Source organism: Sceloporus undulatus, chromosome 3 (assembly GCF_019175285.1).
Source record: "Sceloporus undulatus isolate JIND9_A2432 ecotype Alabama chromosome 3, SceUnd_v1.1, whole genome shotgun sequence".
NCBI classification, from domain to species: Eukaryota; Metazoa; Chordata; class Lepidosauria; order Squamata; family Phrynosomatidae; genus Sceloporus; species Sceloporus undulatus.
Window position 1 is genome coordinate 243,829,415 of NC_056524.1, and position 24,312 is coordinate 243,853,726.

At 40.6% G+C, this 24,312-nt stretch overlaps 1 protein-coding gene across 4 annotated transcripts in view; it reads left to right on the forward strand.

Moving 5' to 3' along the window:
- The window catches only part of MME (membrane metalloendopeptidase), a 114,038-nt gene that overhangs the window by 20,537 nt on the left and 69,189 nt on the right, over nucleotides 1-24,312 (forward strand). For 2 of the 4 annotated variants that reach the window (XM_042458988.1, XM_042458986.1), the window contains exons 2-3: nucleotides 3,044-3,213; nucleotides 7,924-7,959. In XM_042458988.1, the coding sequence (XP_042314922.1) occupies nucleotides 3,054-3,213; nucleotides 7,924-7,959 (196 nt within the window). In that variant the 5' untranslated portion in view covers nucleotides 3,044-3,053. Of the gene's footprint in view, nucleotides 1-2,716; nucleotides 2,858-3,043; nucleotides 3,214-7,923; nucleotides 7,960-24,312 lie in introns of those variants that run through there. The other 2 variants (XM_042458987.1, XM_042458989.1) reach the window with 2 other exon arrangements.

Consider the following 24,312-nt stretch of genomic DNA (forward strand, 5'->3'; position numbering starts at 1 on the left):
TATATTTTATATTTCCATAGCAGTATGGGAAGCAAAGCAATTATTTTTTGCTGCCAGCATTGCATCTGCATGAAGTCCAGCAGAGCTGTTCCGAGTAGTCAGGGGTCTTTTACACACTCACTCTCAAGTAGCAATTGCAGCCCACTCAGAGGCCCGCTATGAAGAATTTACACAACATTTTGCAGATAAAATCGCTCAGATCAGCTCCAACCTGGATGCTACTGTTGATACAGTGCCAGTGAATGTAACCTTGGCACTTGTCTGTCCAGTGCTAATAGATACTTTTCAGCTTGTACAGCCTGATGATTTGGAAAGGATTCTTAAAGAGGGAAAAAACCACCACATGTGTCTTGGACCCTTGTCCTTCTTGGCTTATTAAACAGGCCAGAAAGGGACTGGCTGAGTGAGTAAAAGAGGTAGTCAGTGCCTCCCTACAACAAGGCAGAATTCCATCTTGCCTAAAGAAGGCAGTTATGAGGCCTCTGTTTAATAAAAAAAAAAGCTATCCCTGGATCTCACAATAATGAATAATTATTGGCCAGTGTTCAACTTACTATTTTTGGGCAAGGTTTTGGAACGTGTGGTGGCTTCCCAACTCCAGGGGTTTCTGGATGAAACCGATTATCTAATCTGTTTCAGTCTGGTTTCAGGCCTGGCTATGGAACAGAGACAGCCTTGATTGCATTGATGGATGATTTACGCAAGGAACTAGACAGAGGAAGTCTATCCCTGTTGGTTCTGCTGGATCTCTCAGTGGCTTTTGATATCAATCATGGTAGAGACCGCCTCTCTGGGAGGTACTGTTTTTCAGTGGCTCCATTCCTTCCTGGAGGGGTGAACCCAGAGGGTTGTGTTAGGGGACACCAGCTCAACCCCCTGGCCATTGGCCTGTAAGGTCCCTCAGGGTTCTGTGTTGTCCCCTATGCTATTTAACATATACATGAAGCTGCTGGGAAAGGTCATCTGAAGTTTTGGGATGCGGTGCCATCAATATGCCAATGACACTCAACTCTACTATTCCTTTCCACCTCAATCCAAGGAGGCTGTCCTGGTCCTAAACCAGTGTCTGTCATCAGAAGTGGACTGGATGAGGGCAAGCAAATTGAAACTTAATCCAGATAAGACAGAGGTGCTCCAGGTCAGTCGGAAGGCAGATTAGGGAATAAAGATTAAGCCTATGTTAGATGGGGTCACACTCCTCCTGAAGATGCAGGTTCGCAGTTTGGGGTACTCCTGGACTCAACTTTGAACCTGGAGGCCCAGGTCTCTGCAGTGATCAGGAATGCTTTTGCACATTTAAAACTTATGTGCCAACTCTCCCCATTCCTTGAGATGTCGGATTTGGCCATGGTGGTACACGCTTTGCTTACATCCCGTTTGGACTGCTGTAATGTGTTCTACTTGAGGCTGCCTTTGAAGAGTGTTTGGAAACTTCTACTGCTCCAAGGAGTTGCAGCCAGGCTGCTAACAGGGGCAGGTTACAGAGATCATACAACGCCCCTGTTGAAACAGTTCCACTGGATGCCAATTCATTTCTGGGCACAATTCTAAAGTGATGGTAATGACCTTTCAAGCCCTATAGGCTCAGGTCCAGGTTATGTGGCAGACTGTATCTCCATCTATGAGCTGGCAGGGGCTCTGAGATCCTCAGGGATCTGCCCTTCTCTCCATCTGACCACCATCACAAGTACGGTTGGTGGGGACATGAGAGAGGGCCTTTTCCATGGCTGCCCCTAGACTCTAGAACTCCCTGCCCAGGGAGACCAGAATGGTCTCTTCTTTGATGGCCTTCTGCTGACAGGTGAAAACCTTCCTTTTCAGACAGGCATTCAAAACAGAAAGCTTTTAAAGAATGACCTGGGGTGCTATATTGTTTCAATGTATTATTTTTTATGTTTTTAAATGATTTTTTTTAAAAAAAATGTTGCACACTGTCTTTAGTCCCAGTCCTGGGAGAAGGGCAGGATATAAATGTGGTGGTGGTGGTGGTGGTGGTGATGATGATGATGATGATGATGATGATGATGATGATGATGATGATGATGTATTTTGCACAACTTCCCCCCCCCCACACACACACACATTTTCTGCTTCAAATCCCCTTTGCACAGGAAAAACGTATCTATTTGTGGTATTAATGACTTTTTCCCTCATGAAGTGCTGAGGTACAAACAGTGCTTGAAAAGTGCATAGTAATCTTCATGTTCTTGCATAGTGGGGAGAAGACTGCTGATATTATTTGTTCTTCTATATGGAAATGAAACAAAAGAACTCTGAACTACAGCACTAGAGCTCTCTACCAGAGAATTCTACATTCCACAATGTACTACGTATCCCAGGATTCCAAAGGATGGAGCCATGGCATTTAAAGTGATACTGTACTAGTCTCTGTACAGTTAACACATCTATGCTGAGTCAAATTTGTGGGTCATCTAGGTTCACAATGTTTTTCTTTAGCTATTTATGTCACTGTTTAGATTTGTAAATCTTGGGCCCTATATATATTCTATGTGGCACATAGGAGACTACTTTCCCCCTCTTTGATGTTGTATTGAAGTCAGAAGACTTTAGTCATTAATTGCTGGAATGATTCAGAAAATGTCACAGAGGCCAAATTAAAAAAAAAACGTCAGCAATTCCAAAACCAAATGCATTTGACAATTGGCAAACAATCAAAGACTGAAAGGTTAAGTTAATTTTTATTCAAACAGTAACAGCTGAATTTCACTCACTTGTGAACTCTTGTACCACAGGAGTGCAATTAAAATAGATATGATAGCAATAAAATCAAGTTGTTGGTATGTTTTCGTTCCTTTTTTAGGGGCTCTGTGCCTAGAACAACATTTTCCTGTGGACTGTAAGTGGCAAAATACTATGTGAATTTACTGGTGTGACTAACAGTTTTGTGCCTTAAAAATATACAGCCACTAATATTTCCTCTTTCTCACTGGAAAAAAAGCAACTCCTTAACTAGGTAGGAGGAACTTGAGAATTTCCATTCTTTCAGACTTGACAACTTGCTTTGTTTTCTTTTTCTTTCCAGACTCTAGGTTATGGGCAAGTCAGAAAGTCAGATGGATATAACTGAAATGAACTCTCCAAAACAAAAGAAAAAACTGCAATGGAGTGCACTGGAAATAGGACTAACTGTTGTAGTCATTCTCCTTGCTATTGTGACTATCACCATGATTGCTCTTTATGCTACTTATGATGGTAAGTGGGAAGCTCCTTAAACTATAAGTTCCATGACAAAAGTTCATTCAGAAGCTCAAAGGGAGAGTTGGAAATCCTAGCATGAAATATAGTTGCACTTAAAGGGGGTTGATTGTTATACCATGGTAAAATATTTTGGAACATTCTGAACGTGTTAGCTGGAACTATAGTTGAAATTTTAGCTACTAAACTTGAAAGAGATCCATGTTTCCTTTGGAACGGCTTGTTTTTAATTAGTTAAAATAACTTGCCTTGCTTGTTATAATAACAGTATGTACTGGACTTGCTGACTGATAGATGTTTGAGACTGGCTTCTTTAAGATATCATGTTATCTATGGGTAACTAGAACATTAAAAGAAAAAAGCATTTGCCAGTAATGTTAATTCTTGAAAATTTCCAAGGACACAGCACTTCCCTGTGTTTATTAACTTTTGGAAGCAGATTACTGGAGGTTTGCTCAAAATATTTTGCAAAAATGTAATCTATTTCTGTAAGTTCAGGATGCACATAGATGACAACAATTACTAGTTTCAAAGACCCATTAAATCAATGGAATTCTTGTGTTGACTTGCCAAATTCCTATTAATTCAGTGAGCTGAATCTAGTAAGAACTAGCAATTGGATTTAGACCCAAACCAGCAAACTTCACTACCCTATATATAGAGTGGGATGGGGATCCAGTGGCCCTCCTTATATTGCTGAACTGCATTTCTAAGCATTCTTTAGTCCAGCTATACTAGGTAGGATTTGTAGTCCAACAACATCTGGAGAGCCACAAAATTGCCACAGGCAGCCCACTAAAAAGCACCTTCCTAGACCTTACTGTCTTGCCTTTTTCTCAAGACCTCACTCAATGACTGCACTCATTCTCTCCAAGCATTTTTATTATTTTCTTCTTAATTACACCTAGCTGGCCTCTCCCTTTAGATGAAAAAGGGAAACACTGATTGCCTTCAACCATTTATGCCCACATTTGGGGGCCATATTTCTAGAATTTCCCCAAACAGAAGATATTCAGGCAGCTGATGATGATGATGATGATGATGATGATGATGATGATGATGATGTTTGCCTTCAATTTGTTTCCAATTTATAGCAATCCTAAAGTCACTATAAATTGTGGGATTTTCTTGGCAGTATTTATTCAGAGGGGGTTTGCCATCGCCTTCCTCTGAGTTTGAGAGAGTATGACTTGCCTAAGGTCACCCAGTGGGTTTCCATGAACAAGCAGGGATTTGAATCCAGGTCTCCAGAGTTGTAGTCAAATGCTGAAACCACTACACCACACTGGCTCTCCTCAAAGAACCTTTACTATTGACTTTTAGTAATATTGCAGTCATTCTGGCTTCATTAATGCTTTCTGTCTAAATCACTCATTATCACATTTATTCTGCATGAATCAACTGGACTTGTATATGTGTGTGTGTGTGTGTGTGTGTACCTTAAAGTCACCTGCCAAATTATGGTGACCCCATGAATTTCATGGGGTTTTTCAGGCAAGGAATACTCAGAGATGGTTTTGTCAGTTCATTCCTCTGAAATATAGCATTTAGCTTCTGGTATTTATTCATGGTCTCCCATGCAAGTATTAACCAGGCTTAACCTGCTTATCTTCCAAGATCAGACAGGATCTTGTGCCTTATAGTATTTAGGCCCTAACCAGTCTTTTAAATACATATAACTATAAGAAACAAACCAGTCTCATATTCACACATGATTAAGATGAAATAGTTGATTTAGTAATAGAAATACACAAGGCTAATACAGTACTAACTGAAAAACAGTGATTTAAAATAGGTCAAAGATTATATCCTGTCATTAGATAGTTTAGAAGTTTCTCTGTTTATCAGGGCTAACTTGGCATATTTAGCCGTATGATAGGACACATCATATGCTACTTACTAAACCTCACTATGATAGCTGTTTCTCAGAGAACGCCTTACATCCCTAGATGTTTTTTCTTCCTACAGGTAACTTTTTTCTCTCAGAATGATGCAAATTAACAGATTTAAAAATGACATTAAAATTTATATGATTCATGAAACTGAAGCAATTTTACCTAGTTATTTCCCCTTTCATCACTATATAAACAATTCCTTTTTTCTAGGTTCTATTCACTTTTCAGCCTTTAAGACATAAGACAATGTTATGTGAACATCAGAATCCCTTCAGGCTTCAGTGTTCTCTCTTGAGTCCTTGCAGATAGAAGTTAGATTTCTTTCCCCTCAAACAAAATAATTTTACCATTTCCCACAACTTCAACATTTCTTAGTAATATGAATCATTCTTAGTTACACAGTGGAGAGAGGAGGAGTTCCATTTTATATCATCAGAACAGTGTTCGAGAAAGAGATATTCACCTAAAACATTTCAGTTCTCTTTTCTCTGTAAATTTGTTGTCCTAGTGCAATATAGACCCAAATGTTTTCTCTCACCAGCCCAAAAGATGCAGCCACAAAAGCTCAGCAGTTACAAATTCATGCCAAATCACATTTTTTCCTACTTATCCGAAACATCCTTGACCCACTTCCGTAGAGAAGTTTTTGGTATAATCTTCCCTTATGACTAAACAAATCTGAAGAATGAAGATACAGTTCTAAAAGCATGTCCATGTACACACAGAGTCCCAAAAGGATGTATTTTGTGTTATTCCTTGTGTGAAAGGACTGTGAGTAAAATATCCAATCACATCGCTCAATAGAAAGTAAGAATTTATCTTACTTCTCTGGAATCACTTCCCCTAGCAACTCAATGCACTCCCTTCTCTGAACTGTGTATCTAAGTTCATCTACACAAGTCTTTGTCTATGGTCCTCCTGGGGCTATATGCTAGTATGGTGGTTCCCAAACTTTGGTCCTCCAGATGTTTTGAACTTCAGCTCCCATAATTCTCGACTGTTTTCTAAGCTGGCTAGGGGGCTAATGGGAGTTGAAGTCCAAAACACCTAGAGGATCAAGTTTGCGCAATCGCTGTGCCTAATTACTTTTTACAACATTTGGTAAGGAGGCCCACAGTACCTCCATAAGCAGTGTTTTTTGCCAGGCTGAACTATGGTTGCTGGACAATATGTGGGCACAGCTCCATCCCCAGTACAAGTGGTCACTGATTATCTACATAGGTGCACCAGGTGAGTTCCCTCACATCACTTCTAGCTGGCTGTTTTCACCTTTCCACAACTTTACACATATATTCCAGTTTATGTGCCACCAGCTTCAACAAGGATGTCGGCCTCTGTCTTGGAATACATTAATAAGAACCATTGGAACTTTGTCCGGCCCGCTAGTAGCAAGAAATCCTACTCTCCATTCACCTTTTTACTTATTTGTATAGCATATGGTCTGAAACTTTTCCATTTTCTTTTGTCCCTGTAACATGCAAGTTTTTCACTTGCTTCCACTTTCTCAGCTCGCTTCTGACATGTACCAATTCTAGGGGATTGAGCTAGGGATATAAAGATGATTTCTTATTTTTCCCTCTCCCCAAAGGTGTGTCTCACCAATTATAGTGAATGTTTTCATCTCCTGTGTAAGAATTAAATGAGAAGCACTTTTTTCATCTATTTCCTTACAATTTACACAAGAATGCACTGTCCAGAACAAGTCCCACCCACTCCCTGGAGGACAAAAGCCTGATTGCTGAAGTATCCTAAGAGAGTAAAGTTAGTAGGCAGATATGCTTTCTTCTATGAAAAGAGAGAGAGAAAGAGTACATAGCAGAGGCCAGGGGAAAATGGGGAGTGGTCAGCTCCAGGTTAGAAGGGCAGTGATTTGAATAAGCCTAGTTGAAGATAATGCAATATGTCCATAATGCTTTGAGATTGGTGGCAGGCAGAGGAAGCAAGCAGAGATGAAAAGTCAAGGTCCTAATCTATCTGTCTATGCCCTTTTATCCCTGGTGGACAAGAGAACAAAATTATAGAATCATAGAGTTGGAAGAGACTACAAGGGCCATCCAGTCCAACCCTCTGACATGGCACAGCCAAAACACTCCTGACAGATGGCTATGCAGCCTCTTTTTAAAAACCTTCAAAGAAGGAAACTCCAGCACACTCTGAGGCAGTGTATTCCATTGTTGAACAGCTCTTACCATGAGGAAGTTCTTCCTAATGTTTGTGTGGAATGTCTTTTCCTGTAGTTTTAATCTATTGCTCTTTGCCCTAGACTCAGGAACAGCAGAAAACAAGCTTGCACTTTATTCAATAAGACATCCTTTCAACTATTTAAACATATCTATCATGACACCTCTTAACCCTATCTCCTCCAGTCTAAACATGCCCAGCACCCTAAGCCACTCCAAATCATGCCCTATGTGAAACCATGCCCTCACAAGAATAAGTGCAGGACTGCTGCATCTTCCAACAAAAACTAGTACTCAGGGTAGATTTCATGGCATCTTCCACAGAGATGACCATGAGATCCATGATTTTAATATGTTAATGCTGGACTACTTTTAATCTGTATTAAATTTCCTACCATTTGGCTTCAATGAATTACCCTTGGTTCAAACACTATAAGGTGATGATGGTGGGACTTGTTTCAGTTAACTTCCTCTAAGCATCCATAACTGAATATACTTTTGCATGTACATTTATGCAATATTAAGTTACCTGTGTTATCAGAAATGCTCAGAATTTATAGACACAATATGTTGCTCTATCTGAACAATACTTAACAATATAAATATGTAATATATAGTAATCTCTTTTTCAGATGGTGTTTGTAAAACATCTGACTGCATAAAATCAGGTAAGACTTTATACAGTTTTTGGTTTACTCTGAGATATATTGATATGGGTTTCTGTGTGTGATATACCTCAAAGACCCAAGCACATCCACAAGAGGGCTTTTGAGTTTGTGTTCTTGTATACTGTAATATCTTTCTCCATTTCACCAGTTCCATTCCACTTGGTAAACTATGTGCAGAAAGGAGATTGTAGACAATGAAATTTGAGCATCTGATCAGTTGCCTCCTTATAATGCTGGGGTATTTCCTACAAGTCAGAATTTTTCATTTAAAAAAAAGTAATAGTAGAATCTCAGCTTTATTAGATACTTGTTATTGGTTGAGATTTTATAGTCTTAACATTCTGTTTCTTCAAATACAAGACCCTTGTCATGAGATATTAACAAATTCCCCGCAAACAGTCTGGCACAACCCATGAAATACATCTGTAAAACACCTAATGTTATAGGAAGTGGCGTTGGTGATTCTTTGGGGCCATTTCCATTTGCATTTAAATCACTTTGTGAGTTGCATTGACACCAGGTCTCTGAATTGATTCAGGCCGATGCATAGTTCCCACTGTGGAAGCGTATTATTTCATTATTCCATGAATTTGTGTCTTTTTGAAACGATTGTCATTCCCACTTGATTTGTGCTGCTGTCAATCAAATTGCATCATCGGTGGGGAGGAGGAGGTCTCTGGCACTCATGGGTGCCTCCCGAGGAGGTAGTGCTGTGCCTTTCCTCCTCCTTGGTGAACAGCAGGAGCAGGCCCAGCAATGACAGGCGTCCTCCTCTTCCTCCTGCTCCTTCGCTGCCACCCAGCCGTTCTCAACAAGAAGAAGAGCGATGCATATCCAAAGAAGGGGAAGCCTTGTCTTCCATGTCAGTGAGGACATTGGGTCACCCTGGTTACAGGAATGGACCCAAGTTAAAAAGTTTGGGGCTCCATCCCCTCCACACACCTGTCAGTGTTTTCCCCCACTCTCACAACCATCATTTAAATGGAAAGACTGGAGAAATAGCTCCAAGTCAAGGTGACCAGAGATTGTCCTCCTTTCCCAGAGCACGTCATCCATTTGAACCTTCTGTCAGGAATTACAAAGGGGCCTCCATTTGGAGCAGGACAAAGAAGCATGAATTGACATTTATATATGAACGCTTTTAGCACCAGAGCCCTTGCACTCACATTTAAGGCTGCCGTCGCATGAAGTCACTGGGAGCCCAATGGCAAGGGATTTGGGCCACTGTTTAGAATACAAAAGTAATAGGACTGAGTAGCCCTAAGCAGAGCTTGGGAAAATCACTTTTCTGGATATCAATCCTCCAGGATCCCTGAGCCAGTATTATCAGATACATGACCTGATCCTGAAGTAGTAGGATGGAGATGAAAGGGGGAATAGTTCACCCATGATTTTTAAAGTTGTGAAAAGTGCTTTCTCTTTTGGTGATTTGTCAAGGAGGAGACTTTCAGCAAAAGTTGGCAAAAACATTTTGCTATTGTACAGCAGCAGCTGTCATTCTGAATGGGTAGCAGAAGTGACAGAATATTTATCGCCTTTGCCAAAGCCACCAGGAGAGCAGTCACTGTCTTTCCAGAAGGGACAGGTGAGGACACTGCTCCAGTGTGGCAAGAAAGGACAGGGCAGAGCTTAGGAAGTTCCTTTTTTTAAAGTAATTTGTTCTTGTTCTACATTGAGTGTTGGATCCATTGCCATTAACTCAGTTGCTTTGACAACAGAAATAGGTTTCCTCTTCACCCCCCTTTCAAGGCAACATCAGTGGATTTGTTTTCTCTCAGTGGTGTCATCAAATCTGCTATGTCTGCTTGGTGTCATGTCCATTACATTGGTCCCTGGTGGATTGGGATCAAATAAAAAGAAAGCAGAAAGAAAAGGGAGCCAAAGCAGCACTGAGGATTACAAACTGATATGAAAGAATTCAGCCTGGCAAAAGGATAGAAAGTTTTCTGAGAACTCTCAACCCATATAAGAAAGAAAACATTCTCCCAGAAAAGGTTGATATGTGGACTGTTTGTTATTTGTTATAAGGTTTATTATTTACTTTTTTGGAAAACTCACACAAGCCAGATTATAAAACTTAAAATCACAAGCACCACAAAACAATAATAAAAACAAAATTAAAACTGTAATAAAATCAAACCCATTTTAAATCAGACTAGTCATTTGTTCTAACACTAGTTCTGGCTGCTTAGATGTTTTCTCCCATCAGTCTCATAATGGGCATTTTAAAATTTGCATAAACAACTTAAAATTCTTCTATGAGATATGACAGGTTTTCTTTCACCTGTGCAATCAAATCATTTCTGCTGTGCTCTGTTTCTTTCACTGATAGACACAGAGGAGGGGGGAAAAGCACACCGGGACAGTGCACAAAAGCTTTTGAGACAGTTAAAAGTGAATGATAGAGTTGTCAAAATTCATGGCATGCTATCTACTGCAGGAAGATTGGCAGAAGAGATTTTCTGCATCCTAATGTATATGAGGCTACTTTTCTCTCCACTTCTATACTGAATAGAAGTTTTCTATCCATAATTGGTCTGCTGGAGCAAAACCAACTGCTGGTGATAGTGAATTTTAATCCGGCTGAACAGAGGCAGCACCAAAGGTAGATCTTGAAGGTCACAGGTTAAAGGATCAGCTACCTGATTTCCATGAGTCAATGGGATTCCCATGATGTTTTTAAAAATACAGTGAGCCCTCCCTCATTTGTGGGTTTAACATTTGCAAATTTGAATATTCCTGAGTTTGTCCAGAGTGGGCATGAAGAAGGGACAAAAGCAAAGTAAACAGAGAGAAAGTGGTGTCTTTCCCTTCATGTGCACCCTGGCCCTGGGAGAAAGAGGGAGGGAGGATGGGTGGGCAGGTAAAGAAAGAGACAAGGAGGGAGGTAGGGAGGGAGGGCAGAGGAAGAGGCAGTGAAAACTAGTGGGCACAGAGAAAGAGACAGCAAGGGAGAGCGGGTGGGCAAAGGAAGAGGCAGGGAAGCCTAACAGGCACAGAAAAAGAGACACTGAGGGAGGAGCAAAGGAAGAGTCCAGGACAGTGAGCAAACCACCCGGGATCTGGGACCACACCTCATCTCATCTCAATATCCTCAAGAGAGTACTGCTGAGGAATGGGAGTACCATGGATATTTCACTTTCACAGAGATGCTATGCCCCAACCTCCCCCACCAATGAATGTGGAGGGCCAACTGTATATATTTAGAATCACAGAGTTGGAAGAGACCTCAGGGTCCATCCAAGCCCCTGCCATGCAGGAATACACAATCAAATCACCCTTGACAGATGGCCATCTACCCTGTCTAAAGAAAGAGACTCCACTACACTCCAAGGGAATGTGTTCCACTGTCAAATAGCTCTTACTGGGTTATTCAACTATTTATTATTTTACTTTTCAGAATAGGTGATTTATCTCACGAAGAGGGCTACTATTCAGTGTAAATGATGAAGGCTGTAGACAATTTTAACAGAACAGTGCTGTAACACCTCTGTTCAGACATCAATATCATTAAGTTCAATGGAATGGAGTACTTTCAGATATGAGTGTACAACAAAGATGGGGAACCTTCAGTCTAGGGCATTTTCACACTACACAGTTATAGTGCCACGATTCCACTTTAGAACAGTTTCCACAGTTAACTGCTATGGTTCCCTCCTATGAAATCCTGAAATTTTCAGTTTAGGGGGAGCATTTAGAATTGTGTGCCAGAGAGCTCCAGTCGAAACTACAGATAGGATGCTGTGATGGCTTATTGGGCTATAATTTTGTGGTGTGAAAGGTCCCTTGGAGTCTGGATATGGACTATGGTGATCCTTCCCCACAACAGGAGGGGGTGGTGTGGACTGGACGTCAATTGTTGGGCATTGTAAGAGCTGGCAGTTCAGTCAGTGGGTTCTCATTAAAAACTGGGAAACTCTGGGTGGGATAAGCCAGCTTTTCTCCTCTATCTGCTCCTGGCCTGTGACTGAAGAGGGCTGGATAACTGTTCACCTGAACATAGTTACAAAGCACATGTGAGAACTCTGACAAGGTAATGCTTTTGCTCATGAGAGACTTGTAACTGCATTCAGCTGAACATAGGCCTGTTACAGACTGTCAAAATAAAGCTGCTTCAGGTCTCTTTGGAGGTATGCTATTTAAATGATGCATGGGTCCTAAGAGTCTGGAGGTCGCGCCAAAGCCACACTCCATTCCTAAGCACTGGAGTGCAGCTTCTAGATTCTTAGGGTGCATGCATCATTTAAATAGCATACCTCCAAAGAGACCTGAAGCAGCTTTATTTTGGCAGTCTGTAACAGGCCATAGTTACAGAGTCCACATCAGACTTTCATGTTCAGTGTACACAGGCCTAGTTTGTTTTGGTGTGATGCTTATGTATCATCTCTGTCCCCATACACAGATTTAGACCAACATGTGTTCAGACACATGCCTGAACAGGACTTCTGTCTTCATCCAAACCTTAATCCTACAACTCTCATCCTCACGCTCACATCATTTCTGTATCTCCACTTTCTCTCAGCCAGTCACCAAGCATATGCAATGTATTTCAACATCCTACTCTTGTCACTCAGTCTTCATACAGTCTCCTAACTTTACTTGCCATCTAACATAGTATAGTGTAATTATAGAAATCCAAATTGTTTGCACAGGTTATGTAATGTCATGTCTTTGTACTCTGTCCTTGGTTCTGTCTGGTGCCCTCATCTCACCCAGCTCTGAAATGCATCCCCTGCAACCATTCCCAAATTGGAATTTGGCCCCTGGAATGAAAAAGGTTCTCTATTCCTGCTGTAAAGGGGTGGGGTATATATTATTTATAGTGGTTTAATCACCTCCTGTGGATTTCAAAAATATATTTTGCATTACTGAAAGATTAGCACTCTCTGATATTGAAGAAAGTGCACATGGAAAGTGTTTATGAAATGAAAGCATTTACTGACTACTTTGTACTGATCATAGCTGGCAGTGATAATCTGGGCAGTTATAGCACTTTTATGTCATGGATTCCATACTCCTAAAATCACTGCAACTGAAACCATTTACATTGAGTTGATTTTAATCGTTTTCAAGAATCATAGCTTGGTTGGGGGGGGGGGTAAATCCAGCCATGGCAATAACACAAAATGTTCAGACTGTGGTCCATGCTCTGTCTTTCTGCAACTGTGGAGATTTAACTTAGAGAAAAATGCAAACTTACTTTGCAGAAAAGCTCATTGAAAGTTGTTGAGCTGAGGATGTGAGTGAGTGTTAAGATCGTCATCTTTCCATCTAATGGCAAAGTTGGGTAGTTGAGTACTGATAAGTCTGGAAAAGAAAGGGATGGTTTTTAAATACTTTGGAATGCTTGAGGTAAGAAGAAATAAATATATTTGTATATTTTTAAAAAACAGTAGAAAACCAAAATGATCTGACAAAAACATGTGAATTGCTATGATTTATAGAACACTGATGGCAATGGAGCCTGAAAAGATGTTTAAAAATTTAAACCCCAGGGTGTAACCCACTTGATTTTCTGGAAATGTAATTTCTAAACTTATACTAATTGGCAAAGACGGGAAGTCCTGCCCGTTTAGTCACTGAGCTGGCCAGTCATAGCTGTGCTAAAATCCTGGATTTCTTCATTTCCTCCACCCCATGGGGATACCTCAGTTCTGCGGGTGGGGAGAAGGGGGACAAGGTTGCACTGCTGTGCATATTTCTGAATAACAACCATTGAATAAATGTGCATAGCACAAGAATGGGAATAGAAGAACCAGATGTTAGGCAGACTGTAAGACACTAGGAGTTATGTCTATGGTCTGAAAGCAATGGTGTCAGGCAAGTCATGTATTATAGAGTGTCGTTTTAAAGGGGGGCAAGCTAAGAGGGAAAAGTGGGTTTTTTTTCAACCTCTAACATCTTTCTGTTTGTAATGGCGGGGGTGGTGGTGGTGGAGGGAGCATTGAAATAGCCTGTGGGTGAAAGGAAGTTTTAAAAACTTGGGCCTGTTACAGACAGCCAAAATAAAGCTGCTTCGAGTCACAGTGGAGGTATGGTGTTTCAATGATGCATGCGTCCTAAGAGTTCAGAAGTCACACCAAAGCCATGCTCCATCCCTAAGGACTGGAGTGTGGCTTTGGTGTGGCTTCTGGACTCTTAGGACGCATGCATCATTGAAACACCATACCTCCACTGTGACTCGAAGCAGCTTTATTTTGGCTGTCTGTAACATGCCTATGTGTCCCTTTCTGCACCTTATATAGGAATGTTTCTAGAGGGAGGAAAGGAAAAAAACAACCCCCCCTTACAGCACCCAGATTTACATCCTCTCCTCCTTTCTATACATAGTACATAGCTATAAAATGCCCAGATTTGGGGCAGCAGGCATCTAGCATTACAAGTGTATCTTTTATGGATTCCTAAAAGGTATCCCTCCTTCAGGCTCTTCTTCCAACTATCTGGAGTTCTGCACAGACCTTGAAAACATCCCCAAATTGCCCAATCTGTATTGACCGATGAGTTTGGGAATTCTAGTTCAAAAAGTCCAAGCAATGTAGCAAGAGTTGTGGAATCAACATGAATGACAGTGACAAGATTTCCAGATTTTCCGATTTTGCAAAAGAGGGAGTGGATGTTGCTGAGTGTTTCCATGCACACTTTTCATAACTAGATGAAGCTGCTAAGGCTCAAAGCAACATTGAGGACGAATTTTTCAAGAGGGGGAAAAAAACCCACCCAAAAACAGGCAGAGCAATTAAACCCTGGATGATTACTATATTTGTGGCTGTCATTCTTGTAATCAGAGGTCTTGGACAAAGACACAGGAATTGTCTAATTTTTTACTGTTTTAAAATAAGCTTAAAACAGATGTTGTAGAAGGCTCAAAGAATGTTGTTTGGTGCAGAGCAATCGGAAAATGAGAGAGAATTGAAAGTTGCCAAGAACACTATCTAAAAACATGAAAGATAGTTGGGGCAGAAGAACTGGAAGTACTGTAGGCTAACCACTAAGGCACTTCCAAAAAGAAAAAAAACCCACACAAGACGATGCTTTGCACAAAGTGCATTTATGCTGCATTTTATGTTTAGATGCACATTTAGAAATAATGATTATAGTTAAACTAGTGTGCATTTCATCTCAGCAGAGAAGACTTTGGACAAGTGACCACAGGTTACTTATCCATGGGTTATATCAAAATCCATAATTTTGGCCCCCAAATCTGCCCTCAACCTATACATGAGGTCGACTTATAGTCGAATATATATGGTAAATGTTGCAGAGGACCAATGGAGAGGGAGCAAATGGTCCTTCCTGGATCAGTGATGGGGAAAGTCCACTTCCAGAGATATCCTTGCAAAGAGGTGGTAGATAGTTCCACCATCACTGTTCCACACATGGTGTTCCTATGTCACTCCAAAGACAAGACTATGTTAGGCCCCAGATCTCCAGCTACATAAGCTTCCTTTTCCCCTAGATATGATTATCAACATCCTAAATTACACCAGTGCTGGAGCTGGCGTAGTTTACACCTTCTCTCCTTTGACTTGGAGAGAAAAAATGTTTTGTTTTGGTTTGTTTCAATAAGTAAGTCAAAAGGCAAGAAGAAATTATCCCCATCTTCCACTTTGCAGCAAGGTTTGGGATCTGGTGGTAGATCTACAAGATATTCCACCCACACCACCCAAATATGGTTGTTTTCAAATTCTACATTATTGCTTTTTAAAAATCTCCAGTTGCTATCTGGGCTTTCTGTGGCTATATTTTCATACATTACATGAAACTGGCCTCACCGCTCACTTCCATTCTAAATCTTAAAAGGTTTTTCTCTGACTTCTTTCTTCTTGACCAGTTTGTCACCTTTGACATGGCCCAAAATGTCATCCTTTAACTCCCATCCTTTCTGTGCCAGCTGGAACAAATAGTATTTGGAACAGATTGAGATTGTTACAGAAACTAAAGGGGGGAGGGAATCTCTCCCACCTGCCTTAAAATGCCACCCTCAGCATGTCTGTTGTGGTTTCACAGAACAATGTCTTGACAACCTTAACAGTCATGTTTATAAGCCATCTGTTTGCAGCTGTCTCATATTCATGACACCATCACAGGATTTATTCTTAAAACAGCACAAGTCTTTGTAATTTGGATGAAACAGAAGATCTTGTCCATCATGTGGATGCAAGATAACACTGAAATGGCTCAATCCATGAAAACCTCAAAATATCTAGTTTGGAAAGACTGTTCAGCAGTGGTTCATTTTCTGTAACAGATTCTGTAGGGATATTTGCTTCTTATTCTCAACAATTAAGAGAGTGACTGATATAGATATAGCTGGCTGTGATCTAGTCATCATATTATGTAGCAATGTTATGCTTTGTGATTTGTTTTTTCTAGTTTTACTTTTTACTTTATTTTACTATTGACCTGTTTCTCAACACTCAGATTTGTTAAAAGGTAAACAAAAAATACTGATTTTCCTTTGTCTCTTTCCAATATAACAAGCGAGCCAAACCATAATACAAACTGTCCCTGATCTGTACTAGTTATTCTTAACAGATTATATTCTCTCTTAACTCTTGAGAATGATATCTTGGACCCAATTATCCACAATGTTTATATATTATCATACAATGAGCCTTTACAATTTAGGCTGCAATCCTATATGCAAGCATCTGAAGGGCGGTTCCATTGGGATTAATGGAATTGCTTTAGAACAGACAAGTGTAGGATTGCACTGTTGAAAAATTAGCCATATGCAAGAAAAATTGCTAAATACTTACTTATTTAATAGAGAATAATGTATCTTTTAATAGGCTAAATCCAACTGACAGATTGGATATGATTTAGTACTGATATTAATATAATTGATATCATCCTGCTTTTTCCCCAGTCTAGCATTGATTCAATTCAGTCAAAGATGATGTCGTTGAAAAGCTACTATTTCAAGTGAATTACTACCTCTTCAGTTCTTCTTTTCTAAATCATGCCCAAATTAAATTGTTAACCCTACATTAAATTAACCTACTTTGTCTGTTAACCAAAAAACAAAGCAATCCTATGCCCTGTTAGAAAATGGAAGCAAAGACTGGCTATCATAATCTACATGTGGGCACCAGCAGAAGATTCTGCCATTATGGCTACCTGGCCATTGATGCCTGACAGTAGTGAAGCCAAGAACAACATCAGCCAACCATTGCTGTAGTTAATCCCATTGTGAGGAAATGGAGGAAAAATATGCTCACCACTTTCCATCCTACCCCACACAAGCTGATGGGATTCAGAAATGCCAGCAATTGAGGCCATCCTCTTCCTCCCCAGCCCCAGAAATATTGCTCTGCAAGAGTGAATACAGAGTTAAATGTGTTAATTCACAACTGTTTCAAAAGGATTAATATGATAATTCCTGAGAAGTGGCATATATTATTTTATTTCATCTTTCTTTTCTTTTTTATATTATTTATTTTGCTGTTTAAAATATTTTTCCAATATCAGTGAAATTATGTATGACTGGATGTGTCACTTCAGTGGATAAAGGATTAACTGCTAGGCAAATATATATGGAAATACATCACATCTTGTCATTTCATTGGAAACAAGCAGAGCTGGGACACATTAACAGTGCACAATTTGTTGTTGTTGTTGTTGTTGTTGTTGTGTGTCTTCAAGTCATTTCTGACTTATGAAGAACTTATCACGGGGTTTTATTGGCAAAATTTTCAGAAGAGGTCCTCTGAATCTGAGAGCATGCAGCTTGGTCAAGGTCACTCAGTGGGTTTTATGGCTGAGCGGAGAATCAAACCCTGGTCTCCAGAATCATAGTGCAGCACTCAGATCACTATGCCTAACTACTGTCATAACTTCCACAATGGAATCCTGGGATTTGTAGGGACTGGAGTGCTCTGGTTGAGATATCTAAATGACCCACCCTACAGGGTAAATGCCAGTATTCTGTGGGATGTTGCCATGATAGTTAAAGCGGAATGGACACCAGTACTAAATCTATTTCAAATCTTGCTTCAGTTTGCCATGTGTGGGATAAGTTTGTTCACAGTTACCTATGAGCACTGTGTCTCTCTTGGTGTTATTTTACAGTACAGTAAGTTTAAATTGCTTCCAGCCCACAGCTATTGCAACATTCAAAAGAATAAAGAATGCTATCCTGAAATACAAACTCCACAATGTTTACTTTCAGGGGGGAAAGCCAAATGGTTAAAACTTTTTTTTAATGAACAACATATCAGCCAAATATACAACCTCAGACCAGATGTCTACCAGATGTATGTATGGAATTGTCACCTGAGCAATTAACTGTCAAATCTAAAATAGTTTTTGCTTGGAATTTCAAGGCTGCCAAGGCTTAAGGTAGACATGGAAAGTGTGCAGCTCTCAAGATGTTGGACTGCAACTCCTATCAGTCCTAACTACTAGCAAGGCAGTTATAGTTTTGGCATATGCAAGGCCACGTGTTCTCTCTCCATGATTGAAAGGAAACTGTGATCCATAGAAACCTCTGTACCAAATAGTAGTTTACCTGTTCTGAACCCAGGCCCCTTTCACATTATAGAATTATAGCACTATGATTCCACTTTAACTAGAGTAGTTCCCTCCTGTGAATCCTGGGATTTGCAGTTTATGAATAGGTATCCAGAAGCCCCACAGTTTCATAGGATACAACCATGGCAGTTAAAGTGAAATCATAGTACTATAATTGTGCAGTGTGAAGGGCACCAGAAATGGACTATAATCAGGCTAAAACAGCACCAAGGATCATAGGAAAGAACAGGCACAGTCCTTTAACTCAGAGGTCCTTCCACATTCTCACTTGGCCTTGTCTTTGAAAGAGAAACAAATAACAAATGTTGTGGTACTATGACTGATTAAAAAGGGAATAATGAAGTCCAGAGATCTGAAGAATCCATCAAAAAGGTTATGTATGTATATATCTACTTGTGTACAAAAAGACAGAAATAAATATTCACATATGCATATGATTGGGTGGAGAATTTTCAAGCATCTGCTGGATATCTCTTGCAGCTAGCTAGGTCTGGATGTTTCCTTCCATGATGGCAGTAATCCATCTTCCAGGGCACTCTATGAGTTATAGACAGCCAAAGCATAGAATACTTGCCCCAGAGTGGTGAGTTTTGGTGAATTTCTTACTGTGAACAGAACATGTATTGTTCCCTTTCTCACTAGGACAGGGACATAGAAAGTGCACTTTGGGGCCTCTAAGCCCTTTTTAGTGGCCCAAGGTGACTCCAGGATCTTTTCCCACTCCTTTAAAAATGAACAGTGAAGAAATGGCTAAAGCTATCACCTCCAGTTTTGGCATGGTGGCAGAACACAAGGCATCTAGGAGAGAAAAATAGCCCCCACTTTGGTGCAGTTGCCCATCTGGGCATTAGTTGCTGAGGCTCAGAAATAGAAATTTGCAAGAAGCCCTGTTACTTAGGAGAATTATAGTGAGGAGCTGAGAAATAACATGGGTTGTACCGGAGCCTATAATACTGAAGATGACAAAAGCCAAGTCTAAACAGGGGAACAAAAATGAATTCTCCCAGAATCTGTGCCAATTGGGACACATGGTACATGGCATTTTCCCTGAATCTGGCATGATCAGGACACCAGCCCAACCAGCACCAAATTCCGAGTAAAAATGTTTTAATGCAGATTTTTAAAACTCTCAGTTTGCTGCAGATTCTACGGGAAACTGTAATGTTTCCTACATATGTCCAATAGATTTGTGCTGCATTTGGAGGGCAGATATGACAGATCAGAGGTGCCATCTTTTTCAGTAAGCTCGTGCTTTTGCTGACTTGCCCACAGTTCCAAGACAAATCACTGCCAGCTGCCATTTACCCTCCCTGTCCAGAATGACATTGAAATAATTTTATTTTCTTGTTTCTGAGGTGAATGGCACCTCATTTTGACCTCAAAGCACTCTGCCAAAAGCAGCAGTGGAGGAGGAGAAAATGGAGAAAGTGTAGTTCTGGGGGGGTGGAAGGTAAATAGCGACCAACAGCAATCTGTTGTGGGAAAGACAACAGCAGCAGAAGCTAACTGCAGACCACAGCAACATATACAGTGTAGACAACTGCTGTGGATTAAACAGGTGCAGAGTGGCTCTGAGGCAGGTACGAGGCAGAAAGGATGGGGAGTCTATCTGCATTTCCCCCCTAACTATAGACTTGCTCCACATCTCTGTCTGCTCTTAGATTTATTAACTGTACTTCATGGAGCTATTGTGGGAGGAAAATTGTGATAGATTTGAATAGCTGGTATGCATTGTATAAGATTCTGCCTTATTAGCCCTGTAGGCTGTGACACCTCAGCTATGTAGAGGTATGGGCCTACTTCCAGCATAATTCCTAACATCTGAATTTGAACCTCCCTCTCCCAGCTTCAGAGTTAACCACTCAAAAATGCTGTCATTCCAAGTTAACACTGCCTTTCTGTTACAAAATCTAAGAAGATCAAAATCCCTGGTGGGGAAAATGCCAGGCAGACATTTCAGTCAGGTGCTTTAATTTTATTATATGCCAGTTCTACAGATGTTCTACTCAGATAATTTTTTTTAAAAAAATCCACTATCAGAGAGAAAATTGCATTATAATTTAAATCCTTTTCGATTCATTTTCTTAGTGAAAGAATATAGTCCTTAACTATAATTTTTAAAGAGCATGGCCATTCAAAAGGAAGATCCTCATCTTGACAATTTGGAAGTGGGCAACAAGATTAATAAATTACTTTCAGTTAGGTAACACCCAGAGTTGCAAGTTTTATAGGCTTTTTTTTCCTGATAGTATGCTAGAATTTTCCTAGTGTTTTATTATATGCTACTCCCAGGGGCCTAAATACCCTAACGGCACCAGATCCCATCTGATTGTGAAAGCTAAGCAAGATCAACCATGGTTAGTACTTCCATGAAAGACTGCCAATAAATACCAGGCGTTGTAGACTATATTTCAGAGGAATGAACTGAGAAAGCCACCTCTGAATATTCTTTGCCTAAGAGAACCCTATGAACTTCATGAGGTCACCATAAGTCAACAGGCAACTTGAAGGCACACACACACAGCTCCCAAGACAGAAAACAAATCTGTAGAACAACTAACACAATAAAATCATAAAATGTCTTATTAAAGACAGAAGCACATGAAAAACAGCTGGTGAATGGAGCAGACACATAGCAGCATAGTGAAACCCATGGAAAGGCTTCAGATTCTGTCAGCAGGATTCAGAGGAAAAACCTTCATGTAATTGCCCTCAAAATCTATTTGGAGGATTAGAAACACACAGAGACACATGGAGCAAATTGTCAGATGGCATGGATACATGCAGGAAGAATAGATGGGGAGAAATTCCCACAAGCTAACAGACACCTATTGTAATTTGAACTCCCCTAACAGGCAAGATTCTGCCCTATGTGATCACCCAGTTTCAGTGACCTGAGAAAATAACAGGGTCTTGTGCTCTCCACATAATCCATAAAACTGCCATTGACTAATGAGCTCGTTGTCTTCCCCCTTCAAACCTGGAGGGTATTGCAAAGAAAGGGTGCAACTAGTGAGAAAAGTGTTACCATCATTACTCTTTCACCTTTGAGGGCATCCGGGGAAGACATCTGGGGTCATCTGCAGAAGAGCCTCTAAAATGCCTTTCGTGTATGGGAAAGTTCATGTGAGAAATCTGACTCCTGTATGACATGTCTGTTGTCATTAGCACCATTCAGAAGTAAGCTTAAATTTCTATGTGTTTCCAGTTGCTCTTTCGGATATCTTAATCTCTTCACTCACTGACCTTTATAATATCTCCAAGTCTGCTCCTCTTATCCTGTTGTATTTTCTCTCAAAAATTAGTTTTGTCAGGGAAGAAACTTCTTTTTTAAAAAGGGTGGGTGGGTTGTTGATATTTTAAATATATACAAGTGACCCTTTACAGATCATCCCACTCCTTTTAGCCCTCTCATTGAGCTGCCAGGATGACCAACCTTTTCGGAACTCCCAGGGAATTCCGGTGCTTAAAGGTATATACATCATAATGTATGGTCAGGTTCATATAGAAGAAGAAACTTCTACTGGTAGGGTGCCATAGAATGTATAATTTGGAATAGATAATTTTTTTGCACTCCAGTTCCCTTAGCCAGCATGGTCACTTGTCCAAATCGTTGTAGTTAAAAAAAAACTTCTTTAGGCTCTGCCTAACTTTAACTTCTCACCATCTAATAGGCTGAGTTTTACTGTGCTTCTCGCTTCAATATGTTGTTTTGAAACTGTAATGATTTGAGGATGAACTACAAATCTGGAGAACAGGGTTCAAATCCCACTTGGCCATAGAAGCCTATTTGGTGATTTTGGGCAAAGCACATGCTCTCAGCCACAGAGGAAGACAAAGGCAAAAAAAAAAAAAAAAACCTCTCAACATATCTTGCCAAGAATATCTCCATATCATAGGGTCTCTATAAGTCATAAATGACTTAAAGGCATACAACAACAACAACAACAACAAGGAGTACTTAGCTTAGAGGTGTTGTGTCTTTGGTCCTCTGGATGTTTTGGGCTGTGGCTTCTACGGTTTTAGCAACCATGAAAAAGATCTGGAGGGGCATGGACTCTCCGCCCTGGTTTAGCTCATGATCTGCTGACCAATATTCAAGAACTATCTCACAGTAGTTTCACAAAATCATAGTGTTGGAGCATCTAGTCCAAACAACCATAAGTGAATGAAAGCCCTCCTGAAATCCAGGAGTTGGAACCAGAGCAACAGAAACAAGCTTGATCCATCTTCTACATGAGATCCATTCAAATATTTAAAGATGAAGTCCTTTTACCATGTTGGTTGCCCTCCGAGGATGCATGTTGGTAAAGAGGACCGGCCACATAGTAAACAATTGTCATAAATGAGTGGTATCCAAAGTTTAGAGTTGGCAAGAAACAATGATTTGACTGATCTGAAATTTAAAAAGAAACAGTTTTGGAAAACTGCTCTTGCACACACAACTCCTTCATTCAAGTGGAAACACAAGAATGGTAAGATGAGAACGTTTACATTCATGCAACACAATACTCTGATCTCTTCTTATTAAATTGGTCTTCCTTGACTAGATAATTCATTTCCCAGTCTAGTTTTCTTATTTCTGCTTTAAATAGGGTTGCTAGCCTGAAAACGGGGCAGGGCTCCTGTATCTTTACTGGTTAACAGATCCTGAAGCATGAACTTCTACCAGCTAGAACACCAAATCCACTTCCTTCATGCTCCAAATCCACCTTTTACCTGTTGCGCGCACACAGACATACACACACACACCCAACATGGCCATTTACTGGCTGATGGAAAGTGAGAGGGTAACAAACGAGGTGTCCCAATATGTTTCTATAACTGAAAGATGATATCAGTGTGGAGCATTAAGCTACAGCAGGGGTAGGCAACATTTTTGAGCCGGGGGCCGGGTTGCTGTCCCTCAGACAACTGGGGGGCCAAAGCCAAAAAATAAATAATTAAATAATTTTTAAAAATTATATATATAAATAAACCAGACCAAATGGAGGACAGAATTTTCAAATGGAGGACTTTTTTTTTTTTAAATGGAGTACACATGAATAAATTTGCTGATTTTTTAAAAAATGTTAATATAAATGCATGTTTCTGAGGCTTCTATAGACAATTGCCCCTGCTTGCCCGCTGCTTCCCCCCTTACCTGCCTCCTCCTGATAGGCCAAAGGCCCCGGCGGCAATCGGTGGCAGGACCGGGCTGGGGCCGGTCCCAAGGCCTCACCGGGCCACATCGGGCTTGCGGGCCGCAGGTTGCCTACCCCTGAGCTACAGGAATGCACCTGGACCATTCCCCACCACCCCCTCCATTCACCACCAGCTAGTAAAAATGGTCATATTGGGGAAGGGATGTAGCAGCCAAAAGAAGGGTGGGGTGGGATAATGGAGGAGATGTCAAATAGTTTTATTCTGCTTTATTCTGTATTTTCCTGCTCCAGAATCTGTAAACAATTAAAGATATAAGACTCCTGACCAGTATTCAACCTGGCAACCCTCATTTTAAAGGAGGGCGAACTCACCAAGGGTTTTTGAGACGTTTTGTGTATACTGATCATGCTTACCATTCTTGAAAGATGTCGATATTTTTAATAGAAAATATCTAAGGAAGTGCTGTCTCCTGATGGTTTCAGAAATAGGCAACTTGTCTGAACTCAGTAGCACTGTCAGGTTTGAGGCATCTCAGGCAATGTTTCATCTAGGGCAGGGGTAGGCAACCTGCGGCCCGCAGGCCGGATGCGGCCCGGCAAGGCCTTGGGACCGGCCCCAGCCTGGTTCTGCCGCCAATTGCCACCGGGGCCTTTGGGGGGCAATTGTCTATAGAAG